Raw genomic sequence first — 27,500 nt, 5'->3', positions numbered from 1 at the left:
CCTCTCATATGTCATAAATGAAGATTCACTTTAAACTCGAGTTTGCAGTGCTATGTCATGCCAACAGGTCAGACCCAGTGGTCATTATTGACAATGTCAACTGACAAATTATTTTCTGCTTTTCAACGTCAAGGAGCATATTGTTTATCTCAAGTATAGCTCCATATATCTGACAGCTTTTAATTTGTAACATGACAAATGAGGGATATCATCAGGCAAGCTGTCTCCACACAAACAAACACACTCACCCACACATACACAGACACATACACAGACACATACACACACATACACACACACACACACACACACACACACACACACACACAGAGAGAATTCGATTTAACTCCATTGTCAGTGTGCTTACTGTCTCCATTGTTAATGTTCCCTTTGAGATAAATAAATAAGAACTCTCTTTTTAGATAGAGTGCCAGATTAATAAGGAATGGATAACCGTCAAACAGTTAATGTTTTAATAAGGCACAGTAGTCTTGTTCACAATCATCTATGATATTAAAATTAATTTCTTATTTTTCAAACTCTCCCAGGTTAAAATGGCAGTTTGATCGGTAGCAACTCTTGGTATTATTCAGTTAATTTCAAAGAGTACCACTTGACGACGACCATGTATACACAACACATTAATGGCATTAAAAATGGAAAGAAATGCAAGCATAAGGACTCTATTCAATTCTCTCTATTCTATTACTGAGATATCAGCTTGTCTTTGTGCCTGACAAGACCAACTGCCTGCAGTTAAAATTAATAGACAGAACGCTAATGCCAAGTCCATTACTGATTAAAGTCACTTCGAACAGAAAGGCATAAAATAAAACAAAGAGGCTATGTGCCCCCATGTGAGGATAACTCTAGTTAATGTTACACGCCTTTCTCTTTGCATTTAAAAAAAAAAAACCTGCGACTGCTTGACAGTCATGACGGCACCATATGGACATTCGAGGCAAGTACAAAAGAGAGGCGTTCGAATCCCCCCCCACCCTCCCCCACTCCACAGATGGGGAAGAGGGGAAGGCCATTTACGATTCATGCAGAAAAAAAGGCCAGTAATTGCAGCAGCGTTTCCGTCCTTAGAAACATGAAGTCTATTTGGCAGTGACTCGGCGGAATGAATGCTAATGCCGGCGTTGGTCCTTCTCAAGCTTACACAACCTTTGCTAATGCTAATCATAACAGAGATGATGAATTTGATTCAGTTCCCTATGTGGCTCGACGCACACACACACACACACACACACGCACACAACACACACACACGCTCACAACACACACACACACACTAACACACACACACACACACACACACACACACACACTCACACGCAAACACACACTCACACGCACACAACACACACACACACTCATACACACACACTCACACGCACAAACACACCCACACACAACACACACACACACACACACACTCATACACACACACACTCACACGCACAAACACACCCACACACACACACACACACACACTCACACGCACACACGCACACAACACATACACAAACACACACATCTATACACACACACACACACAAGCATGGGGCTGAATAATGGATCCCCATTCCCTACAGCTGCAACTGTACTTCCTCACATCTCTCTGTCAATCTGAGCCACCACTCATGTCCCTCTTGAGAGTATTAGCACCGACCTGCTCCTGCGAGCTAACGGCTAATCAACCTATTTCCTGGGATAGCAGAGAGAGTTAAGGTTACGGGGCTGAAGGAGAAAAGGGGGATTGGATGGGGCTGAGGAAAATAAAAAAGGTCTCTTCATCCTACACGGAGAAAGCTCTAGAGGGAGCCTGGCAAGAGGAGAGCGGTCTAGAGTTGAAGGTAATTATATCTCGAGTGAGCTCACCCCGCCCCCTCCAGGCGTCGTCAGGCCTGCCGTCGCCACTGTCAGTCTCAGGGGGGGAGAGAAAAGACGAGAGCGGGTTTTCTTTTTTGTTCCACTTTCCCCCTTTCACCAATTTACTGCGGGCGACACAGCAGCTGAAAGGACCATGAAGACGCACCTTAATGGCCACTCGCGAGCGAGCGTCAGTGAACGTGATGAGAGAGAGGGGAGCGATCTTCGCGTGTCAATCCTTTGCACGATAAGGGGCCAGGCCGTGGTGGTAATGAATGTGACGCCAGAGGGATGAGGCCGGTCCCAGAGGTTAGTATTCAAGGCCATGGCCAGCGGCTCATAATGAGGCACGGAGGTGGTGGTGGTGGTGGAGGAGGTGGCTAGAAAAGTGTGTGTGTGTGTGTGTGTGTGTGTGTGTGTGTGTGTGTGTGTGTGTGTGTGTGTGTGTGTGTGTGTGTGTGTGTGTGTGTGTGTGTGTGGCTACGCAGGGGAGAGCACACAGCTCTGTCTACAGCTGTCAACCCCGGAGCAGCCAGCCACAGCCAGCTCCACCTCCACATAAATACCTGGGGACACAGGTCTCCGTCCCTGAGAGGCGTGAATACCACTGCTTCACCTCATCGGAGGAAAAACAAACACAGACCATCAGTATTATACACTGAACACTTCCCCAAGAGATGGGGAAAAGATGGAAGTAAAAGAGATGCCTCTCCAAGAGATTTTGACATCAAAAGAAAAAAAAAAAAAAAACAGGTATCCTAGAACTTTCACCCTATACAATATACCTTCACGTTCATGCTCATAAGTACTCTATCTTTCAGTGTGCAATCTATCCGTGCAGTGAATGGCCCGAGTCGGACGTTCAAGGGGGCGCTCACAATGAGATATGTGGCAGTTGTCTAGACAACCACTCTGTTTTGTGACCGAGTGGAGATGGTGGCGAAAGAAAGCAGTGACCTTGAAATTTCTCACTTTCTCCATCTCTCCGACTCGTATTGCCACGTAGTGATAAAGAGTTCGAGCCCAGGCAGCCCCTCGGCCCTGCAGCCTTCACCACCTCTGACAGATATGCTGTGAGCTGTCGACAGCGCGGAGAGGAGAAGAGCACCACTTACGCAGCGAAAAGAAGACTCGCTCGTCCTTTTCATCTTGCAGCATTAGCTCCGGAAGTCTGTCAGCTCTCACCTCCCTGTGTGTCTGTGAAGAGGAGCCTAATCTATTGGAAGTGGTCTTCTACGGAGCTTTAATTGCCAGCCCAGCACAGGAGAAATTGTTTGCTTTAAAAAATGTACATAGTAAATGTACATAGTAAAGATTAGAGTAAAGTATTTCACAGTTTTGTGATTTAGGCTTTGTAAAAGTGTGATTACTGGTAATGTATGTATCATTTCTTTCCTACAGGTTTTAGTTTAATGAGGACTTCTTAAAGACATTACAAAGTGCTTGCATAAAATTTTAATCAAGGCCTCAAGTCATAAAAGAGCAGCTCGATGCCAAGAACATAATAATGCGATCCCCATGCGATTAATGCATGCCTCCCAGCCCTCATCAACACAAATATCCATGCTGTCCTTGGCAGAGACCTGACCTTAAACCCGATAGCCCTCATCTGCCAACAAGCCTTCCAGTGGTACTCCGAGTTAGGGGTAGAGACGAAACCTTTTCTCAGGGGGGAATTTGAGTTACCACTGGAAGTGACTTGTCTCCTCTCAAGCCATGTGCAGAATGTCACACCTCTATCACCGTCACTCTCCTCCATCATTCTGCTCCCCCACACAAGGTGGAGGGCGCCTCTCCATTGCTGTATTGACCTGCTTCCCTCTGAGAAAGTGGCCAGCTGGAGCACACGACTTCAATAATAATGAAGGTGAATCCAAATTGGAATTGGTCTGGAAGGTGAACTCAATTTTCACTTTGGCGAAGTAAGGAATAATATAGTGGGAGGGAGGGGGAGGGGGGGAGAAAAAATTGGCAACTGTCTGGCTAATCCTGCTGTTTCACCTCATCTAAGTGAATCCAATCTGTGGAATGGAGTCGCTGGCTGCGGCTCATTCGTTTTGCTGTTGGCGGCAGACTGGAGTATTAGGACACATTAGCCTCATTTCCAATTCAGTGACTAAGGGAGATCGATCCCTCTCATCCTCCGGCACAGATGGGATTAGAATGCTGGATTAAAGGGCATTCTCTCCTGGAGCCATCCCTGATGCACGCTAATGAGAGAGCGCTCACACAGGTCTCTTTCTCTCTCTCTCTCTTTCTCTCTCTTTCTCTCTCTCTCTCTTCCTCTTTCTCTCTCTCTCTCTCTCTCTCTTCCTCTTTCTCTCCCTCTTTCTCTCTCTCTCTCCTCCTCTTTCTCTCCCTCTCTCTCTCTCTCTCTCTCTTCCTCTCTCTCTTCCTCTTTCTCTCTCCCCTCCCCCTCTCTCTCTTCCTTTTTCTCTCTCTCTCCCCCCATCTCTCTCTCGCTCTCCCTCTCTCTCTCCCTCTCTCCCTCTCTCATTCACCTGATGCCTGAATGCAGAGGCCAAAGCGTGATTCATGTTATTTTCTGGGCTTAACTCTTCAGATGGATATCCCTGAGCCTGCCAAGAAACACGATTCTAACTCTTAACTCCACGCCTACCTGTAATCATGTCCTACTTAGAGCTTTTTTCCTCCCCATTTTTTTTACCCCTGTGGAGACTGCCGGGTGCCACTTCAAAATACAGATTTTTTTTTAATCATAACATCCCTCTTAGAAGAGCTCTTCGTAGAATTCTGTGTTAATACTTTGTACTTTGTGGAAAGAAGACAGGAAGCTGTTTTGCACATTCAAGGCATAGGTTTTAAAAAGAGCCATTCTACCCACAGCAGGTTCCCCTTATAAATCTTAAAGGGGTGTCTGGTCACCCCAGGGGCGAGGCAGTGAAATGGCCTCTGTCTCTGAGCACCCATCTGGACATCCTGCCTTCCTCAGATGGTGCCACAAAAGCCTACGAGGTTCTGAGGTTCATTAAATCTTTGAGTGAGGGCAAAGAGAGAGAGAGAGAAAGAGACAGAGAGAGAGTGAGAGAGAGAGAGAGAGAGAGAGAGAAAGAGACAGAGAGAGAGTGAGAGAGAGAGAGAGAGAGAGAGAAAGAGACAGAGAGAGAGTGAGAGAGAGAGAGAGAGAGAGAGAGAGAGTGAGGGCAAAGGGAGAGCAGTTCCTGCTGAGCCTGCAATTTTTATCACTAAACAGCAAGAGCCCAGAGACATAAACAAATAAAAACCTTTCAACAACAGCCCCTGGGTGACCTGTTAACCTAGGTCAAGCTCAGCCCACACTGTGAGTAGCTTCATGAGAAAGAAGTGCACAGCTTTACATTTTGACCATACACTTTGTTGTAGATTCACAGAGTGCCATTTGGAGATGTCATTTGTTTTGAATTTTGCAACCAAGGATGGTATCCTGTTTCAATGCATTATTTAAATTTCCAACACTGAATGAAACTGAAAAAAATCTGTCAATTCGTTCTGCAAGCATAGGATGTCCAGTTTCCATCCAACCCAAAAACAATTCAACCAGTGAAAAAATGTTGATCAACGTGTCTAGTAAGGAGATGGACTTCCAACAGGTAGGGGTAACCAGATACTGTAGCTGTATTAGTAATGTAAGAGAGAGACACAGAGAGAAAGACAGAAAGGCAGATAGAGAGAGAAAGACAGAAAGATAGAGAGAGAAAGCTTAGGCCTCATTTTGAGTGGGTAATGGAAAAAAGAGCACAGTACAGCAAAGCCCAGAGCCCTGGGACCAGAGCCTGAGAGTGAAGCAGAAAGGAAGAGGAAGATACCTGAAAAAAAGAGAAGAGAAGAGAAGAGAAGAGAAGAGAAGAGGAGAGAAGTAGAGAGAGGAGAAGAGAAGAGAAGAGAAGAGTAGAGAAGAGAGGAGAAGAGAAGAGAAGAGAAGAGAAGAGAAGAGAAGAGAAGAGAAGAGAAGAGAAGAGGAGAGAAGAGAAGAGAAGAGAAGAGAAGAGAAGAGAAGAGAAGAGAAGAGAAGAGAAGAGGAGAGAAGTAGAGAGACGAGAAGAGAAGAGAAGAGAAGAGAAGAGTAGAGAAGAGAGGAGAAGAGAAGAGAAGAGAAGAGAAGAGAAGAGAAGAGAAGAAGAATTAGAGAGCCCAGAGCCCTGGGACCAGAGCCTGAGAGTGAAGCAGGAGGGAAGAGCAGCGGTACCTGTGTAGCCCAGCGAGTTGTCATCTTCAAGCTCCGCAGCGGGGGCCACCGTGGCCCCTTCACTGGCCCCGTCCTGAGCACCTTGAGGGTCTGTTGGAAATAACATCACAGAACCTGAGTCCCCGAGCGCACCGTCATCAGCAGCAGCTACGACCACCGCCACAGTCACAGCCACCCCTGCCACCTGACAGACGCAGCAGCACAGGGCACACACAACAGCCAGGCTGCTGGGCGAACCGACGCTCAGTGCTCCCATAAATCCCATCCTGGTGGAGCTCAAACTACCAAAGCCCTGCAGCTGGAAGGCTGCTGATCTCTACCCCGAAAACACACTCCTCCAGAGCACTGGAGGCAAGGCAGAATGCTGGATGATCCCCCAGCGAGTCAAAGAGGAAATTATATAGACCACAGAACAGGATGAAGGCCAAATCCTGATGGGGTCCCATGGATGGTTGCACTGGTATTAAGTGAAGCAAGGCTTCTCCTCCCCGCACTCCAGGTCAGCGTGGGTTCCCTGTGAGTCTCCTTGATGTGAGAGCAGGGCCATGGACACCGGTGTGAGTCTGGATGATATGGAGAGGAGAAGCCTCTCTGTCCTCCCCGCTGGGCTCCTCTCCATAAGGGGGGCACTAAGAGATCCCCTCAGTACTGATGATGGCTGCTGCTCCACACCCCACAGACTCCAAACGCACACTGACACCTTGATTTGTTGTTAAACAGACCTCTTGACCGCAATCAGTCCAGTCCCCCCCACGATCGACAGTGTCACTCTCTCCGTCTCTCTCTCTCTCTCCTTCCACCCATCAAAGTGACAGGATGGGGAGCCGGGATGGGAGGAACATTTGGAGGAAGAAAAAGGAGGGAGAGAGAGGGAGGCCTGCAGGGAGGACAGGGAGAGGGGCGAGGGGCGAGGGGGGGGAGGAGTGCATTGTGGGGTGGGTTGGGGGGGGGGTGACAGAGGGGCTAACTGTGCCCTCTTGATGCCTGGGCGTGGGATAAATCAAGCTGGGCCATGCCCACTTCTATTGAGGGGCGCTGACAGGGGGTTAATTTGGTACGGGGGGGGGGGGGGGGGGGTTGGTAAAGGGGCTAATGAAAGGCCGTCTAAACTGTCCAGATGACTGCAAGGCCGTCTGTCAGAAGTGTCTGTTTCCTGAATGAGAAGTGGCATCATTGGGTCTAAATGACAGACGGGGGGGGTGGGAGGGGGCAACAGAATAGTTCATTTGAGAGTACTTAGGATCACTGAAGTGTACAGAGAGTAGACCTCCTTGATTTCTTTCCCCCTCCAAGCTCTGGTTCAATAAACGCCAGTCGGCAAACGAGATGGTTGCCACTTAATTTATCAAGAAATGCACGACACCTTCTAGGTCGGCGAGCAAATTTGGTGCCGTAAATGCGGCAGAGGGGATTTAGGGGGAGAGCGGATTGGATTTGATAGGATTGAGCGTGCTCCTGCGGTGATGTAATTAGTGCAAGGCTGTGACAGTTCAAGGGCCCCATGCTGGGGGCAATCCCATTACCTAGCAATGAGTCTGATCTCTCCGTGTTTACACTAACAAGTCACTTTCACAACACTGCAGCAAAAGGACCAACACACATGTGCAGAAACACAACCATAAACACATAAATATCCAGCAGTAAACGGCATGATAAGTACATAACACTTCCCTTAAGTTACATAACACCATACTGAGCCCTTATAGGTAAATATACCTTTGAAGAGCTTTAGAAGATGTCATCCAACTTAAAGGTTAAAGGATTAAGATTGCATTACATATAAAAAGCACTGTATAGAAACCTGTCTGTCTGTAAATTTGCTGACACCGGTTAAGGAACATCCAGAGTACACATGGAACGTGGCTGACCTCCAGACAACACAGGGAAAGAGCCATAAATATGCTGTATGTAATCTGAGGTGAAACGCCATTACCGCTGTAATAGCATTTAAACACTGGAGCATTAAATGTTCTCATTAAACTGCTGATTGCTTAATGTAGTTCACGGTTCAGCTCATCATGTTCCTTTGTCAAACGCCATTTGAAAGGATTGTGACAGCCTTGTGATTGCAGTGCAGGAAAAAGAAGACTGATGGGAATGCACAGGGTTAGCTAAGATGCTAAGAAACTGCATGACTGGACTTTCTCTGTTCAACGCAAACAAAAGCTATGATACTAATGGTAGCGAGTTACTCTCCAAAAACGTGCTTAGAATGGCCGTACTGAAGCAAAGTGTACACTGTTAAAAAATTAACTATGGGTAAAACATGTCTTCCTCAAGAAATGAAGAAGATTTACTTAAAACAACTAGTTTCCCACATTACATATAACTAGTAGTTCTAAGAACTCAAAATAATGTAATTGAAGTCAGTTCCTTCTAGATTCAACACCTTTCAAGTTTCAAGGACACATTTGTCCCAGTTTAGACAACCTTATCATCAGGTAACCAGAATGCACTTTGATAAGATAGTGTTTTACAAAATGACAATTTATGAAAGTTGATGTTGTGGCAAACTTCTTGTGCAGGTTTGACCTCATTATTATTATTTAAATTGTTATGGTTTCCATGGCACTCAGATTTGAGTGTTCTATAAGTAATCATACCTGCAACTGTTATGGGGAAGTGTGTTTTGTATGTAACATATGTGTATCTATGATGTGTGTGCATATGAAAGAACTTGACTAGTGAGAGGGGACTGCTCATAGATCATAGACCATAGGTCAAGGGTCCTGGCCTTGCTCCAGGTTAGCGTTTGATAACCTGGCTGACAGATCTCAGACTGATATACCTGAATTGATTATAGCACATCCAGGACATTGGCTGCTCCATTCACATGACCCATACAAAATGGTTCATATGATCTAACTTCATTGGCTAGTTATAGCATGTTCCGTCTCTAGCCTCCCCCATTCACCTCCCAGCAGCCTTTGCACTAAGATAATTTTGCTACCACCGAATAAAATTGGTGGAATTAACTGTGTGCTAGTAATAATTGGGAAATCAAGGCAACAGTTTACATTATTCTTGATTATTTGGCTTAACTAAAGGAATATTATTGAATTCACCAAAATGAAATGGATAGAACAACAATAAAGATAGACAGTCTAAAGCAAGCTCACTGAGCCGACTTACGCCAACATTCTCCAACTACCGCCAACAAACCCAGACAGTCGGGTCAGTGTGCGCCGGCAGTTGGTGTTAGTTGACAACTTATATACACATATTTGTGTGAAGTAACAGTTAGTTGTCATTACTTGGTTGGCTTAGCTCATGCAGTGAGTAAAAATCGTTAAAGTTACTGATTTAAAGTGCCTCGTTTTTTACGATGTAGTTTTTCATCTAGTTATAATATTTTTTTAAATGTATCGCAATACACCAAAGATATTCATCACCATGTCCACCTACCCTATCGTATCTTTTCACATATCATTTTTCATTCACAACATATCCCTTGATCTTTGTGTCTTGCTCTATGGTTAGACTGTGGCCACCAGGCCAGCCCTGTATTTGGCGAGGATCTGTGTATCTCTGGCTCTGGCTTGTGTCTCTCAGCAAATTCATATGCTCTGTTCAGGGTTCTGTTCACTCTAATTAATGTTGTGTTTTAGGTTTGTTCTTCCAGTGATCCAAGAAGGATTTCTTGCAGTAGGAAATTTTGCAAACTTTTGGTCAGTGGTTTGCTGGCGGTGCTAGTCATAATGTGTTCCAGGTTAGGGGTTAGGGGGCTGGAGTTAGCTCCTGGGACTGAAGCACTTGAAAATGTCAAAGTCGTGGGGACCTAACAATCTGTTTTTAATGTTAATTGTCAGGGTGAATTAGCATAATTATGCCCTGGATGCATTTCTGGAGGTTTTCCTTTTGGACATTTAGAACATTTCCATAGAGTTCTGCATTCTGAGTCTCTATTGTTTATCCCGTGTAGACTTGTCTGGTTATTGAGTGGACATCATGTTCCAGTTCCCTTAGGAAAAATGGTCCTTGCTTTTTATTATATACAATTTTTATAAGATAGCTCCCTTACAGTGGGCTTTTCCTAGGTTTTCTAGGGAAGGAGTTAAAAGTAAAAAGTGTCTGGATTCAGGGCAATTTTTTGGGATGATCACTCCCTCTCTCTCTCTCTCTCTCTCTCTCTCTCTCTCTCTCTCTCTCTCTCTCGGGCTACGCTGCATCTGTCGTCTCTTTTGCTCACCCGTGCCCACTGAGAGGGTGGCACATGCCCTGCCAGTCCCTCCAATTAAGCTCCACTTCAGAGCCCATTAACAGGTGGTGGACCCAGCTGCCCCGGGGGCCTTCAGGCAGAGAAGCTGGACCGCCCCGTGCCACCGTCCCGCTCAGCCCCAGCCTCTCCACCTCTCCACCTCTCTACCTCTCCTCTCCCCTGTTGGCTAATTACCCAGGGCCATGTGCGGTGAGCCGGGTGCTCTGAACGCATTCAAAGAGGGTGTCTGATTTAACCTCTCCACTCAACCCCCCCCCAGCCCTCTGCTCAGCTCCCCACAATCCCCCCATGGACTTAAATACCAAAAAAGAGCTCAGGCTGATCGGCAGCTCCACCTCTATATCACTAATTGCAATTATGGGATTCATTAGTATGGGATGGACACACATACGTGAAACCAGCGATTTGCATCAAAACAAGAGCATCAGACACACGTCAACATGAACTTGCTCTTGCATATACTTTCTCATTGCTCACGTTTTTGGTCATTTTAATTTTGAATTTAAGTTACTTTGATTTGGGATTCTACACAGGAGCTGCCAGACACGCGTGTCACACGAGACATTCTCCGAAGACTTAAAGCACCGAGTAAAACACCAAATGGAGTCGGTATGTTCCCTCGGCAACAGAAGCACTAGCCGTGTGATGGATGTCTGTGTATTCTTCTCGGACACATTGTCTTTGTTGCCTGTCACGTCACTGTCACAGTTATTCTGGCTTTGACAGCTGATGATGACTGATGGGTATAGCATGGAGTGGACGGATAAAAGGGGTTGTGCTAACAAGGACACTGTTGTAGTGTACTCCATTCAAAAGCAACAGAAAACTGGCAATGAGAGACATCAGTAGATCCTTAATAGTTTGGACAGGGTCAAAAATAACAACAGGTTATTAAATAAAGGGTTTCCAAGCGGTTTGATGTGAAGTATGACCAAAATGATACAGCCTTTTCCTTTCACAATCAGATACTGCACATTTATAAAAATCTCACTATCATAAATCTCACTATCATAAAAACTGCATTCACTTTGACATTTCAACTCACCACAGTAAAAAGACCCAATCTGATCTAGTTCTGAAAAGTACATTGATTTTAAAATGATAATAGGACAAAATGGCAGAGGGAATAGTCCCTTTCTCATACATTACAAGACAGCCTCTTGGCTAGTGAGAGAAAAGCTCCCAAAGCTGAAGAGAGAGAGTCTGCCCTTACCAGTACAGTGCTCTCTATTCACCACCACACTCATTTCCATTCTGATTACACCCTCTCTGTCTTAGGCAGGGACACAAGCTGATAATGGGCTTTTAATCTAGTTATGTGTTTGGGCGCATACAAAAGGCCAAGGCGGAGCTGGAAGACTGTTGATTTGTATTGTGTGCTTGAGAGGGTGCAAAACAAAACCCCAAAAAACTAAAAGAAAAATGGTGAGGTACAAAGAGAAAATGCATAATGGATATGTGGAAATTACACAGTAGGAGCGAGCAGCAGTGTGTTTGGCAGACAGGCCAGCGTTTCGTGTGGTTGTTATGATGGCCAAAGATAATGATTGGAACAGCTGCCTAGGCTGGGCAAGGATAGAAAAACGCCCTCTCGTGTTTAGTCAACAACGCTAAATGCGTTTCGCAGCTTTCGCAGACTTCCGCTGCTAACCACAACACTCGCAGAAAGCCATCATGGAGCTAGCACCAACGTCTGGCTCCAGTCACAGTGCAACACAGAACAGAGCTCTCATACAACATACGATGGATGAAGGAACAACAGTTTCTCTATCTCATATGGAAAGTGTGTTACTGTAGAGATGGACTTGTGTGGTGCTGGAGAAATAGAGTTGTGTGGTACTGTAGAGTTGGGCTTGTGTGTTACTGTAGAGTTGGGCTTGTGTGGTAGAGATGGACTTGTGTGGTACTGTAGAGTTGGGCTTGTGTGGTACTGTAGAGTTGGGCTTGTGTGTTACTGTAGAGTTGGGCTTGTGTGGTACTGTAGAGTTGGACTTGTGTGGTACTGTAGAGTTGGGCTTGTGTGGTACTGTAGAGTTGGGCTTGTGTGGTACTGTAAAGAAGGACTTGTGTGTTACTGGAGAAATAGAGTTGTGTGGTACCGTAGAGATGGACTTGTGTGGTACTGTAGAGATGGGCTTGTGTGGTACTGTAGAGTTGGGCTTGTGTGTTACTGTAGAGTTGGACTTGTGTGGTACTGGAGAAATAGAGTTGTGTGGTACCGTAGAGATGGGCTTGTGTGGTACTGTAAAGAAGGACTTGTGTGGTACTGTAGAGTTGGGCTTGTGTGGTACTGTAGAGATGGACTTGTGTGGTAGAGATGGACTTGTGTGGTACTGTAGAGATGGACTTGTGTGGTAGAGATGGACTTGTGTGGTACTGTAGAGTTGGGCTTGTGTGGTACTGTAAAGAAGGACTTGTGTGGTACTGTAGAGTTGGGCTTGTGTGGTACTGTAGAGATGGACTTGTGTGGTAGAGATGGACTTGTGTGGTACTGTAGAGATGGACTTGTGTGGTAGAGATGGACTTGTGTGGTACTGGACAGAAGAACTTGTGTGTTACTGTAGAGTTGGACTTGTGTGGTACTGTAGAGATGGACTTGTGGTAGTGTGTGGGTGTGGTATTGTAGAGTTGGGCTTGTGTGGTACTGTAGAGTTGGGCTTGTGGTAGTGTGTGGGTGTGGTATTGTAGAGTTGGACTTGTGTGGTACTGTAGAGTTGGGCTTGTGGTAGTGTGTGGGTATGGTATTGTAGAGTTGGGCTTGCTGAGGGAGAACTTGAGGGGAGACGGGGTTGTTCTTTACTGGAGGGAGAGAGAATGTCTATGGTGGGCTGGAGGGAGAGAAAGAGTGTCTGTGGTGGTTTGGTGGGAGAGAGAGCATCTCTGGTGGATTGGAGGGAGAGAGAGCGTCTGTGGTGGGCTGGAGGGAGAGAGAGCGTCTGTGGTGGATTGGAGGGAGAGAGAGCGTCTGTGGTGGGCTGGAGGGAGAGAGAGAGCGTCTGTGGTGGTTTGGAGGGAGAGAGAGCGTCTGTGGTGGTTTGGAGGGAGAGAGAGCGTCTGTGGTGGGCTGGAGGGAGAAAGAGAGCGTCTGTGGTGGTTTGGAGGGAGAGAGAGCGTCTGTGGTGGGCTGGAGGGAGAGAGAGCGTCTGTGGTGGGCTGGAGGGACAGAGAGAGCGTCTGTGGTGGTTTGGAGGGAGAGAGAGAGCTTCGGTGGTGGGCTGGGTCCCCTGTGAATGCAGCAGCATAGCTACTGGAGAACAGTGGGGCTCCACTCCTCCAGGATCTGATTAGCCCTCCACAGTTTGAGTGGAAAATGGGGGATTATGCATATGTGGATGAACCGACCAACCCACACACTCACACACACACACACAGACACACACACACACACAAAGACACAAAGGGGAATGCATACACACACAAAGATCCAGAGATGTACACATCCACACAAACACACACACACACACACACACACACACACACACACACACACACACACACACACACACACGCATACTCGTATGCATGCATACACACACACACACACACACACACACACACACACGTATTGCCCAGTTCTGTGTTTGAGCCACTAATTACCATAATGAGCGATCTGTGAGGTTAGCCCGGTGGGGATCTCTCTTTGTGTATCTGCTGTGCGCCTGTGTGAAAGTGAACATCTGAAGAGAGGCCTCTGGTGCGTTCAAAGAAGGATGGGCCACTGGGCGCAGAGAGAGAGGGGGAGAGAGAGAGAGAGAGAGAGAGAGAGAGAGAGAGAGAGGGAGAGAGAGTGAGAGATATAGGGAGAGAAAGATAGAGGGCAAGAGAGAGAGAGAGGGCGAGAGTGAGAGAGAGGGCAAGAAAGAGAGAGAGAGAGAGTGAGAGATAGAGAGAGAGAGTAGAGAGTGAGAGATACAGTATAGGGAGAGAAAGGGAGAGGGCAAGAGAGAGAGAGAGGGCGAGAGTGAGAGAGAGGGCAAGAGAGAGAGAGAGAGAGTGAGAGATAGAGAGAGAGAGTAGAGAGAGAGAGATAGAGGGAGAAAGAGGGAGAGGGCAAGAGAGAGAGAGAGAGATAGCGAGCGATAGAGAGAGAGAGAGGGGGGTGCATGCTGCAGAAGGAGCTTAAGCAAGGCCTGGCAAAAAGGAATACTTTCTTTTGATCTGAATACAAACACAAATCTGTAATTTCCTCCCTTTATTCATCCCTCATTCAGCAGCAACTGTTTAAAGAAACACACTCAGAAGTGATTTCTTATTACAAATGTTGAATTAGCGGTTCCCCAAACATTCTGGACAGACAGTGCCAAGTTTTCAAGTCCCGAACACTAACTTGGCGATCATGAGTCCTGTAGCTGACACCGATAGATCAAGCGGTGAATAGAGCCTTTGTGTAGGCGATTATTCCAGTGGCTTATGGAGGATTTCTCTGTGGATGGAGTTGAAGCAGATGTGCAGAGGAGCACAGCTCGAGACAGCTGTGTGATGGTAAACTAATCTCCTGGGTAACAGGAACCTTCACCTGATACGGCTGAGGATGTGCAGTGGGCTCCGCTGCGGAGTCGGATCATTAAATGGTAGTAATGCTACAGAAGTGCCAACACTTTAGATGACTAAGTACAAAGTGCTTCTCTATGTCATCTCTATACCTCAAGGTCATCCACTCATGTTGAGTGAGCTGAGTGAACATGAGTGACAAATTGTTTGCATGTGTGTGTGTGTGTGTGTGTGTGTGTGTGTGTGTGTGTGTGTGTGTGTGTGTGTGTGTGTGTGTGTGTGTGTGTGTGTGTGTGTGTGTGTGTGTCTGTGTGTGTGTGTGTGTGTGTGTGTGTGTGTGTGTGTGTGTGTGTGTGTGTGTGTCTGTGTGTGTGTGTGTGTGTGTGTGTGTGTGTGTGTGTCTGTGAGTGCGTGTGTGTGTGTGCATGCTTTCAAGTGCATATGCATGTGTGTAAATATCTGTGCACGCATGTGCATTTGTGTTAGAGTGTGTCTTTGTATTTCTCTGTGTCTGAAGGGTGTATGACTCTATACTGGGTATATAGTCCAGGCAAAATAGCCCATTTTGGAGCCAAAAATGGAATTAATTGTAATAGAATTTTTTTCAGCATAGATAATTTCTATGAGGTGTCCAGAACAACATACTAAAAGTCCTAAGAAATCCAAGTTGAGGAAATATGTTTAATTCTCATCAATCTGAGATGTGTGCTAATAATGCATGGCAAAAATACACCTCAAAAAAATATTTTTTTCCTTTACTCCTATCAAAATAAAACTTTACACAATGAAAGTACCCATGAACATTTACATTTTTTGTATTACAAGTTTCTTTGAAAATGAATTTGAATATGCAAATGAGCTATACACTAATCGAATATGCCCAAAATACACCCAATGGGCTTAATTTTTTCCTTTACTCCTACCACAGTAAAACTTTACATAGTAAAAGTATACATAAAAAGTAACTTTTTTTGTATTACAAGTTTCTTTTGAAATGAATTTAAATATGCACATGAGCGTCACACTTATTGAATATGTCCTGATTGCATAGTCAGAAACACCATACCCCTGGCAGGTACTACCAAGCCAGGCAGTTTTCAGGTTAGAGGCCAGTCTAAAAGCAACATTGCCATCTCCCATTGGCAGTAGGATGATAGGATGAAGATTTGGCCGATGTATTTGTCATACATATGAATGGTGTTTCTGCCTATGGACATATTCAATAAGTGTGGAGCTCATGTGCATATTCAAATTAATTTCAAAAGAAACTTGTAATACAAAAAATGTTACTTTTCATGGGTACTTTCATTGTGTAAAGTTTCATTTTGATAGGACTAAAGGAAAAAATTAAATTTTTGAGGCATATTTTTACCATGCATTATTAGCACACATCTCAGATGGATGAGAATTAAACATATTTCCTCAACTTGGATTTCTTAGGACTTTTAGTATGTTGTTCTGGACACCTCATAGAAATGATCTATGCTGAAAAAAATTCTATTACAATTAGTCTGTCGTAAAACGCTATTTTGCCTGGACTAATAGTCTTGTACATAAGATGCAAATTATCCTCCATAATCCAGTCCAGTGGTATGTGTTCACCTCTCACTCTCTCAAGACTTTCCATCGCAGTTCAGATCACCTGACAGAACACCAGTTTCTACTCTTAGGGAGGTATGCTTTAGAGTGGCACACGACCATTAAGTTCTCCGCGGTTCATCGGACCTAAAACCTGCACCACATAGTAGTGGTTCTGCAAGATAAATATTGTTTCAAACAGAGAGACATCTGCGCAATACACCTCTCTGAACTGCTGAAACCGTATTTCGTGACTGGTAAATTGTTCCTCGACTCTGTGAAAACAGTGGCGTTTCGCTGAAGTAAATCAGAGGCCATTGTAATGACTTGAGCCGTTTTTAGGGGATGACAAACCACATGGACTTTCCCTCTCCAGAGCCCCCCTGACAGCAGTGTAGAGGCCTATAGGGTGCCTCTCTGAAGACGCTGGTTCACATTGTGAGTTTCTAAATAAACAACATGTCAAACCCTGCCAAAACGCCCAGACTTCAGTCATTTTCCCCACTGCTCTGTTTACTGATTATTGTTTTGCTAATTCAAAATGTCAGGCTAAGGGAAGAGAATGACAGATTAGCCCAGAGCACATCTCTCAAACCACAGAAAGGAAAAAAAAGAAAACGAAAAGAAGCAAGAACTTTCCAGAACAAGAGGGACTGATTAGCCGCAGAGGCACTGGAGGCACCCTGGTCACCAGGTTACCAGACTCCATGTGGTGGATTTGACAGAATGAATCATTGCAATCACAAAAACAATGACTGATTGAAAACTGCTAATTCAGAAACACCTTGATGATGGATTAGTACACACACCTAGTTCTAAGGAATGCACTGAAACAGTAACAAAATAATAAAACCACAAATACCCTCTCTCTTAGACAGACAGACACACACACACACACACACACACACACACACACACACACACACACACACCACAGGCGCAGTGCAGAATTTGAATAGCTCCAGACAAGTATGAGAAGGTGTGAGAGAGAGCGAGAGAGAGTGAGAGAGAGTGAGAGAGAGAGAGAGAAAGAGAGAGAGAGAGAAAGAGCAAGAGAGAAAGAGAGAGAGAGAGAGAGAGAAAGAGAGAGAGAGAGAGAGAGAGAGGTGAGGTGCCCAGGGGAATGCCACTGCACAGATGTCTATCACTGGCCAGGCCTAACATTCCCCATCAGGCGGAGCAGAGCGGAGCGAAGCAGATCGGCTCTGTCCAAACACTCCAGAGGTTCATGGGCCTCCCACGGCGAGGGCCCCGTCAGTGGGGGGAAGTACGGGAGCCGTCAGGCTGCGTGGAGAAAGCAAAAAATCCACCGCTCCCGACCAGCCAGAGGTTACAGCTCCAGAGTGATGGAGGAGCTGTCAGTGTGGACAAACGGCCGACCTTCTACGACTTTCACGCTCTGCTAACAGCAGCAGCAGGAGCAGGAGCTTAATACTAAATAGTTCCTTCAGCAACTTTTGTTCGTTTTATGTAAAAGGAGACAAAAAGTATCAAAGGTAGAAATAGTGTTCTTAATCCGTTAATCCTTTGAAAGTTTTATTTTTTTCATAAAACAGTTTTAAGTTACTAACGCTTAACTTCTGTCTTAAGGCTCTGTGAAAATTGTGAATCTGTTGCTTTGTGAACAAATGTGAAATAAACATTCTATGCAATATAGAAATAGTGTTTTTAGTCGTTAATACTTTGAAAGTTGCTCAAAAGGACAAAAAAGCTGTAAGTGTCTCGGGACAGCAGCAGACAGCCATCATATTTCCACTGAAAGCCCGTCGGTGTGGTGTGTGTGGGTTGGAAAATGAAGTCATGGTTTTTTCCCCCACTCTGTTAAATGAGTTTAGGAGATTTCTGAAGTAACATGGCTCAAATTCCATTACAGGCATCTCATAATCCTCTTTGTATCAGACTAACATCAGCACAAACTTCCCCATCAATGTACGCTAAATGAAGCTAATAAATATAGCTGCTGAAAGACGACTGTCAGTTTGAACAAACAGACAGTCTCTCACGCGCCGTGCGTAGTTCCTTCACAAAAACAACAGACACCTGAACACCTCTCAGCACAACCTGAGTGTTTCTCTGCCTGCAGCTACCTCTGTCATTTGCTCAGTGTCAGGTGGACAATAGCGGGGGAATTCTTTGGGTTTTAATTACAGAGACCGAGGTCTCAGACTCCTTTAATTTTACAGTGCCGCGTCTTTGAGTTGATGACATCCACTGCCGAGTCACTCACTGGCTGTGAGCACACAAACACACGCACACACGCACACACGTACACACACACACACACACGCACACACACACACACACACACACACGCACACACACACACGTACAAACACACACACGCACACACACACACAGACACACACACACACACACACACACACACACACGCACACACGGACAAACACACACGCACACACACACACAAACACACACACACACACGCACACACACACAGTTGTTTCAAGCTCACAGTGGTGTTATGGGCTAAACAAGTAAAGACTGTCTTTAGGCATGTTGGCACACACACACACACTACTTGACATCAAACTGACCAAGAATGACACACTGACTTGTCAGTCATTGCTCCCATTCATCACAAAACACACACTTCCAAACACAACCTACAATATACACTTACACATACAGTTTCAGTACATCACACACAGAATACTTTCTTTCTCTCTCCCATCTTCACCTTTCACCTTTTCAAACACCCATACATACACACACATACAGTTATAGATAAAGAGATAAAGAGAAAGAGAGAGAGAGAGAGAGAGAGAGAGAGAGAGAAAGAGAGAGAGAGAGAAAGATGTGTGGCACCAAACTATTACGACAAAAACTGTTTCCCACCAACGAAAGCACCATGATAGATAGTCATGGCAACAGTTATATAACAAATACGTACTATAAGTATTATAAGTATAGCAAATAGAAAGTGCTGCTAATAGAAAAAAAGATAATGATATTTCATCAAAAGTACATTGCACACTCTAAAGGACAAGCCCATGGAAAAGCTAACTCATTGCCCTCATTGGCTTTAATGAGCTGAATATGCACTCCTCTTCTGCACTTCATTAGGGTCCTCTCCACAGCATTCGTGCTCATCTCAGTCTTATCAGTCATGGTTAGAACAGACAGAGAGGAAAGCGTCTGCTAGAAGTATTTACATAATAAATCAGATGCGATTATGGAGATTTTTCCTTCCTCCGTCACAGTCGAGCCCCCATCTGATCTGAGGTCAGGCAAGCTGAACAAACAGCAGACCCCTATCGGCCCTCAACAGACCACCCCTCTCGCTCAGTCGGTGGGAAAAACATGCACGATCAAATCTGCTGCGCAACGCACTGACACTCTCTAGGCAAGGAGCGTCGTCCTTGGGCCTTTTCACAAATGCCATAAACAGCTTGGAAGCAGCGTTAAACTACTAGCACGGGAGTAAGGAAAACATATTAAGAATCAGGCTAGCTCCCAAAGCTCCGACAAACAGATTGGACTACGATAAGACTAGAACCCCTGGTGAGGGTCTAACTACTAACTGAAGAACAATAAAAAGCCGTTGATGAGTCAACACAGTTAAAACGAAAAGCAGTATAAAAGAGCAGGAACACTATGAAGTGCACTATGAGATGCTGTGTGAATGAAAATGCTTTTAGTTATGCTGAAGCTGTAGATAGATAGATAGATAGATAGATAGATAGATAGATAGATAGATAGATAGATAGATAGATAGATAGATAGATAGATAGATAGATAGATAGATAGATAGATAGATAGATGGATACTTTATTGATCCCAAGGGAAATGAAGGTCATCCAGTAGCTTATACACTTAACTCACAAACATATACATACATGAATCACAATAAAAAGAATACACATAGGGAGAACATGTACACAGGGAGTGGGGTGTTCCCAGGTACAGGATCAATCTGGCCCTATATGAAGACTCTGATCAGCGAAAGGGCTCCGTACAGAGAGGGCCAGGCTTTACACAACCTGCTATGTATCCCACAGAACTAATAAACTTACTCCATAGAATGGAATTAAGGAGCTCTATTAAATTAGAAACTGTGAGATTAGCGATTAGGACTCTGTGACGTATCCCTTTCATCGGCATTCAACTCCCTGCAAGTTTTCACCGAAGTGAGGCTTGGTGTCTTTGTAATTGTCTTACAATATTCATTGGTTTCTTGTATTCTTTTTTTTTTCACAAAACCAGTTTACTTTCAAGTTATTCAAATGAAAATATCTGAGCAGCCAAGTTAGTCTCTAAAGAAGCTGCATACTGTCTGGCAAAGCAAGGTAAAGTGCCTTAGGGCTTAAAAGATGAAACAGGACGTCTGTAACTGGAGGCAGGCTTTCATCAGACTGGTTTTGATTGTTGTACGCCGTGTCACGTAAAGTAAAACATGCGTTGAGGATCAAGGTGATGAGCCGCTCAGAAGAATTCACTTCAAACGCACTTCATCAGGAGTTAGCATTTCTCTTCAGTCTATGTGCTTCCTGATTACAGTACGAACACTTCAGCTGCAGACAACAAAGTTTACAATCCAGGCTTGTAGAATTCAACTGGATGACTGGAACTCAGGTCACCGTAACTAATCGTTTTTGTAACTTTTCGTTTTTTCAAGAAAGACGACACTCCGCCTTGACGCGGATATCACTGATGCTGTTCACCCATTACCCACACTGAACAGGACCAAATGAACCCTGTTTCTAAGACATTGAAAATATATAAAACATTATGGGGTTCTTCTCATCTTCAACCGCTGCTGCAAAAGCTGTTAGGTCCCTGTCACGGGAGCTAATTCACTAGTAAAATACTCTACACTGTCGTTCCACACGCATAAATAAATCTAATAAGACAAACTACGCAGTAATGCTCACACTAATCCTAGCACGTCACAGCCCAGACTTGTTTTCATCTGACTCTACCAGAGGCAAGGGAATCAATGACAGCATAATTACAGACTGAGAACACATCTGAAGATATCTGAAGATGCCTGCAGAGATTAATGTTGATACATTGATTTAAAAGAGTTATATAATTTACAGAAATGTATGTGATGAGTTGTATAATGAAAACTGATATGAATGACAAATGATTCCTAAAGAGCTGGAATAGTCCTTCAAACAACTCTTTTTTACTACGTACAGTTGTTTAAGTAACACCTGAAATGTTGGCATGTCCTTTGGCATGTCAGCTTTTATTGCCCAACTAACACTTCATTAAACTTCTGCTGACATTCAGCTCATTGTCACGTTAATGAAGACATTTCCCATCCATTTTACAGCCTATTTTAAAACAAAATGGACTATGTAAATGCAATAGTCTGTTTGATATTAAAACAAAGACAGATAAGTATGTCAGACAGGGAACATTGCTCTAAAACTCAGTCAGTAATGCATTAACATCACACACACACACGCACACACACACGCACACACGCACACACGCACACACGCACACACACACACACACACACACACACGCACACACACGCACACGCACACACACACACACACACACACACACACACACACTCACACCCACACACACACACACACACACACACACACACGCACACACACACACACACGCACACACACACTTGGAACCGCAGGCTGGGAGGGAAGGGAATGTCTAATGGATTATCTTAATGTGGTTCGGCGGTAGCACCACAAACGTCTGAAAATGACTGCGCCAGAGAGAGCCAGGGGGCTCTGGGCCCATCGTAAATTCTCTGAGAGGGGAGCAGTGGGACCGAAATTCAACAAAAGACAAAATGGAATCCCTAACCCCCCCTCCCCACCCCCATACTCTAATGGACCCAGTGGAACGCCACACTTCTGCTAGGCTCTCAGCAAAATAAGCCTAATTTATTAGTAGCAGGTGACTCCTTGGATGAAGTCAGAGTGCTGATTGACATGCCTGGTGTATTGCGTTACCATCTGCTTGGCCTGTCTGCATCGGAGAAGCCCTTAAGAGTCAAATGAGTATGTGTGTGTTTGTGATTGTATATCTGTGTGTGTGTGTGTGTGGGGGGGGGGGGGGGTATTTGTGTGTGTGTGTGTTTGTGTGTGTGTGTGTGTGTTCGTGATTGTATATCTGTGTGTGTGTGTGTGTGTGTATTCGTGTACATGTGTGTGTGAGTGTGTGTGTGTGTGTGTGTGTGTGTGTGTGTGTGTCTGTGTCTGCGGAGAGAAACGCTAAAGCTTCAAATACCATCCCGCTGCCTCGCTGTCTCTAATGTGATTGTTCATACGCCATTTGCAGCAAATGTAGCAAACCATAAATCAAATGGCTAAAGGGGGGGGGGGCACGCAACGGCAACAATTCTGCAACATTTTATGCGTTCAGACAAAAAGTCCGGAATGCCACAGTGTGACATCTGGTGTTCTCTCCTGCTGGTGGCGTGGGACTATTTCTGTCTCGCTTGCCCTTTTCCTGCACTCACACACACACACACACACACACACACACACACACACACACACACACACACACTCACACTCACACACACACACTCACACACAAGCGCATTTTCCACGGAGAGTGTGTTTCTCTCATCACAGACAGCAGGAGGGGGGCACACACTGGAGCTAACATAAACAGCTCCGAGGCCAAAAAGACGTCCACCAGCCGCCTCCCTTCTCCTGCTCCCTCCTCAGTTATATCTGGTTTCAATTTGAACACTATATAAAATGGGCTAGCAAAACTGTCATCATATTTCATGTCATCCAAGACGAGATTTTTATGTAACATTGGTAGTGTACGTCGGAGATGTGATTCGCATGGGTTAAGGATTCAACAGTTAAGACTTTTAAGATGTAGGCTACTAATCGTGACGATGGTGATTTAGAGCTTGTTTATTGAAAGTGCTGAAGACAACAACTGCTAAGAGTTAGTGAGTAAATATACCTCTGGGACATTTCTTTCTGTCTCCATCTCTTCCTGTTTTGGGGCCTCACTGTATTGTTTGATCTGATTGGTCATGTTTCGTTCCTCTCATTCTCTCCAGCAACTGTCCATTAAATGTGACGCAAATGTGCTCCCATTGACTGCTTATCTTCAATTAGCAATACAATAGCATAGCAAATGAACCCTAAACGATTTTCAATTCCGAAACCTCGTGGAAGATCGGACACAAAGGAGGGAGTGACAGTTCGAATTTCCAATCAGCGAATTAATTGAAACGAGTCTCATTTGCGCCCCCTGTCTGGATCTGAGATGCCACTCTTCATTACTTTCGATTAGTCTCAGCTTCTAATAGCCTCTATAAGCCCTGGCCATCTCTCTCCACTCTCACTCCAATTCGGTGTCATTCGGGACCAAAGCGCTTTCAGTGTGAAAACGGCACCTTTACATTTCCAGCAGTTCAGGTAAAGCAAGTTTGTATTATGTCCACCAACATTATAGTTATGTATTTTACTTTAAATCTATATTATGTTTTTAAAATAGTTTGTCGTGTTAGTTTGTCGTGTCGTGTGATTGTATATGTTTGAGGTACAGAGAACACAGTGTGGAGAGGTTGTGTATTGTTTATTGAGTATTGTGTGTGTTTGAGTGTGTGTGTGTGTGTGTGTGTGTGTGTGTGTGTGTGTGTGTGTGTGTGACAGTGTGTGTGTGTGTGTAAATGCTATATCAGCGCTAAAAATGGGCTGACACAGACACCTCGGTAAGTCCGACCCTCACCACAGCTCTACTCAAACAGCTGTGGAGGGCTGATGGAGTGGTGAACTCCAGGCCAACACTGGCTCCCTCTGCTCCCGCATGGGGGCTGCCTGCTCAGCATTTGGCTAACGACCGGCCAGCCCAACAGCCTGGATATATCTGGCAATTTTATAGTGGAAGGTTATTAGGTGGATAGTTACGGCCGAGTTTAAAAATACACTTTGGTGTATTTTTCTGGTGACTTCAAACATATTATTTTGGTATAACCGAAGTTTTGCATGATAGAACAGCACAATTATAATATAATGAACACATGTTTAAGTTGTATTAGTTACCACCCAGTTGAGTAAAGTTGTGTAGGTATCGGTAAAAGTAGGTGAAAATAAAGTTAATGAAGAAAAAAGAAAATCTGATTTCAAATGTTGTGTGCAACACAAATAAACATACCCCAAAGCCAAAGATGTGCAGGACTCCAAAGGCCAAACAATATCAAACGGCATATTTATTTATATTCACTTGAAGTTCTTTTCAAAACATTGCGTGGGTTGGGTGTGATTCTGGACTTTAAAGCTTCAAACCCCAAAACAAAATTGAAGTTCACAATGCGTTCACCCAAGGTGTCAGGGCTCCGCTGACAATTACCACTTCATCTCAAGATCAAGGGGAGCTAAATGCAGAAACACAAACCACAGCAGAGCATGGTGGATGTCAGCGAGGCTCAAACAGCCTGGCATCCACCCTTTACTGTGGCGTGGAGAGTCGTGCTACCGTTCGCCTGTCAGACGAGTCGCCACAATGTATTTAAGGAACACCAAAGGGAGTTTTCATTTTCATCAAACACCGGGGCTAGTTAAAGAGGGCGACCATCTTAGGAGCCACGTCAGACCCCAGGGTTAGGGATTGGCTCTTCTCTGATCTGCACACTGAGCCATTGTTGTCCTGTTGTGGTTGTGGCTTTGGTGGTGACACGCTGGAAGCTAAGAGGAGAGCCGCGAGACGTAACCTTGGGCGAACACAGCGCGTCTGTTGTGCCAAGAGGCACATGTTAGATTTATCTTGGCCTCTCCAAATGAATTCCCAATTTGTACACCTCTTTGCACCAGCCTGTGCAATGTGAATGAACTCAAATGACCTTGAGTGCAGAGAGAGCCCAGATTTTGCTTTAATCCATGAATAATTCACTCACACACACCTCTGTGCTCAACAGCCAAAGCAATGCATTCCATATGAAAAAACTAGAGTTGTCAAAATAATAATAATTTTAAATTCATTAATTATAGAAAAATAACACATCAGAAGAAAAAAAATGTATGCAGATAAATCACACTCTATATGCCCCTTGACCCCATATGTCTCCAACCGCTATTGGATGGATATAGTGGCCATGGCCATGCTGCGTTGCAGTAAAAGTTTGTTTTTCTCCCACTGTGGTTTTTTGATAAATGTTTTGATTTGTATTGGTAGATTGGTGTTAGCTCTAAGGCCTTGTCTTGGAATTATTTGTATACATCACATCGTTTTTGAATTTGAGATGGAAAATTCCCAAACCTCAGACAACCTTGCAAGGCTTGTTCAAGCAACTATGTAAATCCCAGAAGGGTATTTTGTAAAATATTTCTCACCATAACTGTAGGAACAAAATATTATTAAGGAGTGAAGTCTGGTGTTACCTTAGTTAGTTAGCTTGCTAGTGTTAGACATACTATGAGATGGGTTCATCAGGAATAAAGAAAATGTGTTCTTCATTGAATGAGGTTCATTGAAATATCTGTTGTTTTCCGTTAATGTGAACATTCATTTTGTTCCTTCATGTCAGTGGCAAATCTGAAAAACAGATTTGAAATGCTTCTCACAGCAAATTGATATACGAGATTAATTTAGGTTAATTAATCACACAGCATGATGACAGCCCTCGAAATGAAAAAGAAAAGATGAAAAAGAAAATAATTCCAGTATGTAGTTCAACTATGAGGCAAATTGTGGTCAAAACTAAAATATGATACTACTTGCTTGAAGAGACAGATAGCAGATAAAAGACAACTCCTAGTCCTAGTGAGTTATGGTTCCGTTGGCATATGAGCTCCCTGGGAATTGGAAATGCTAACCATACATCACAATACTGGGGAATCACTATGCTTTTGATGTAACCACACTACCACTACGTATAAAAATGGATGGAACTACCAACACATAATGTATTAATGGTAGAGAGACCTGGTAGCTCTCTCTCTCTCTCCCCTGTCCTTTCTTGTGTATGACTGTGATGCTCCACAGCACAGCACAGCACCAGACTGTCACCTCCCATATGTCTCCTGTCTGCATCACTCCGTGGGCTGGGCCTGTCATTAACATGCCATTAGTCAAACACTAACTCAAGGCTCCGGCCGTTTAGCATTCAGCTGTTAGCTCTCTGTTCTGACAGACCTCATTTGCAGTGTTTGTTTATTGGTATTGTACACACACATGCATGAACAAACACAGAGACAACAAAGATACACATATACGTAAACACAGACTAATCATATCAGAACACCGCACACCCCACACATCTCATGCTGTACGCACAGCTAGGACGCGGAGGGTTACTCTACTGCCTCCAGTGGAAGCCAACCCAACTACATGTGACCATCAATGCCAGAAACTGAGGAAAAACGATCCATGACGAGCACTCACAAAGTCTTTTTTGAGAGAGTGAAAGGTAAGTGAGAATGTGGACTCACATATATTTGTAAAATAATATTTGTCTGAAGGCGGATGAATGTGTGAGTGTAGGGTGACTGTGAGTGTGTAGGTGAGTTTGCTCTCACCTTCATGCGAGTAAACCCCACTGATTGTATTTATGTGTGAAAAAGGGGCACACAGGAAGGGAAGTAAAAACTTCAAGGCGGAGGCCGGCCCGATTCCTGCCACCTCCAGAGACTTGTCTGGGGCTCTCAGGTGACCCTGTGACCCCGTGACCCCCTCAAGATCCTGAGACCCTGCTGCCGGCCGGCCCTCTCCTCCGGGGGCCCGTCAGGGGGCCCCCGCGCTCCTCTCGACCGGGGTTCCTTTTCAGAGCCTCATATTTATGGACTGTGCCTCTTCCACCCCTGGTCCACCTGTTTTTCCACTACCACCATGACCAGAAAGAAAACTTTTTTTCCACAAATCTTCCCATAATTCACAACCTGCTAACTCTTCTTTTCCAGTCCATAAAATCTCCCGAGGGACACGTCCGTCTGGAGCAGGAAACTCTCAGTGGCATTGTAGCAGAGGAGTGAGGGGGGGGATAAAATGCATATAATTACAATAGCGTTTAAAAACTCTGCAAAAACACGAAAACCGGCTCCCCCATGGAGGCTAGACTAGCCAAGTTGTCAGCGGAATGTTGACTCAGATAAAATGAGATTTAGTTATAAGGTACACGGGCTGTGTGCGTGTGTGCGTGTGTGTGGTGGGGAGCCTGTCACATGATTCATGTTTATTCGT

General features: G+C 44.7%; 1 protein-coding gene across 1 annotated transcript in view; it reads right to left on the bottom strand.

The window, feature by feature from the left end:
• The window catches only part of robo1 (roundabout, axon guidance receptor, homolog 1), a gene marked incomplete at its 5' end in the record, with an annotated part of 218,020 nt that overhangs the window by 184,777 nt on the left and 5,743 nt on the right, over positions 1-27,500 (bottom strand). Inside the window, 1 exon segment of the mRNA XM_080844591.1 lies at positions 6,065-6,154. Within this exon segment, the coding sequence (XP_080700717.1) occupies positions 6,065-6,154 (90 nt within the window).

The sequence above is a fragment of the Sprattus sprattus genome, assembly GCF_963457725.1.
Source record: "Sprattus sprattus genome assembly, chromosome: 9".
Classification (NCBI taxonomy): Eukaryota; Metazoa; Chordata; class Actinopteri; order Clupeiformes; family Clupeidae; genus Sprattus; species Sprattus sprattus.
Note: the sequence above shows the minus strand (reverse complement) of the source record. Positions and strands in the feature narration are given on the sequence as shown.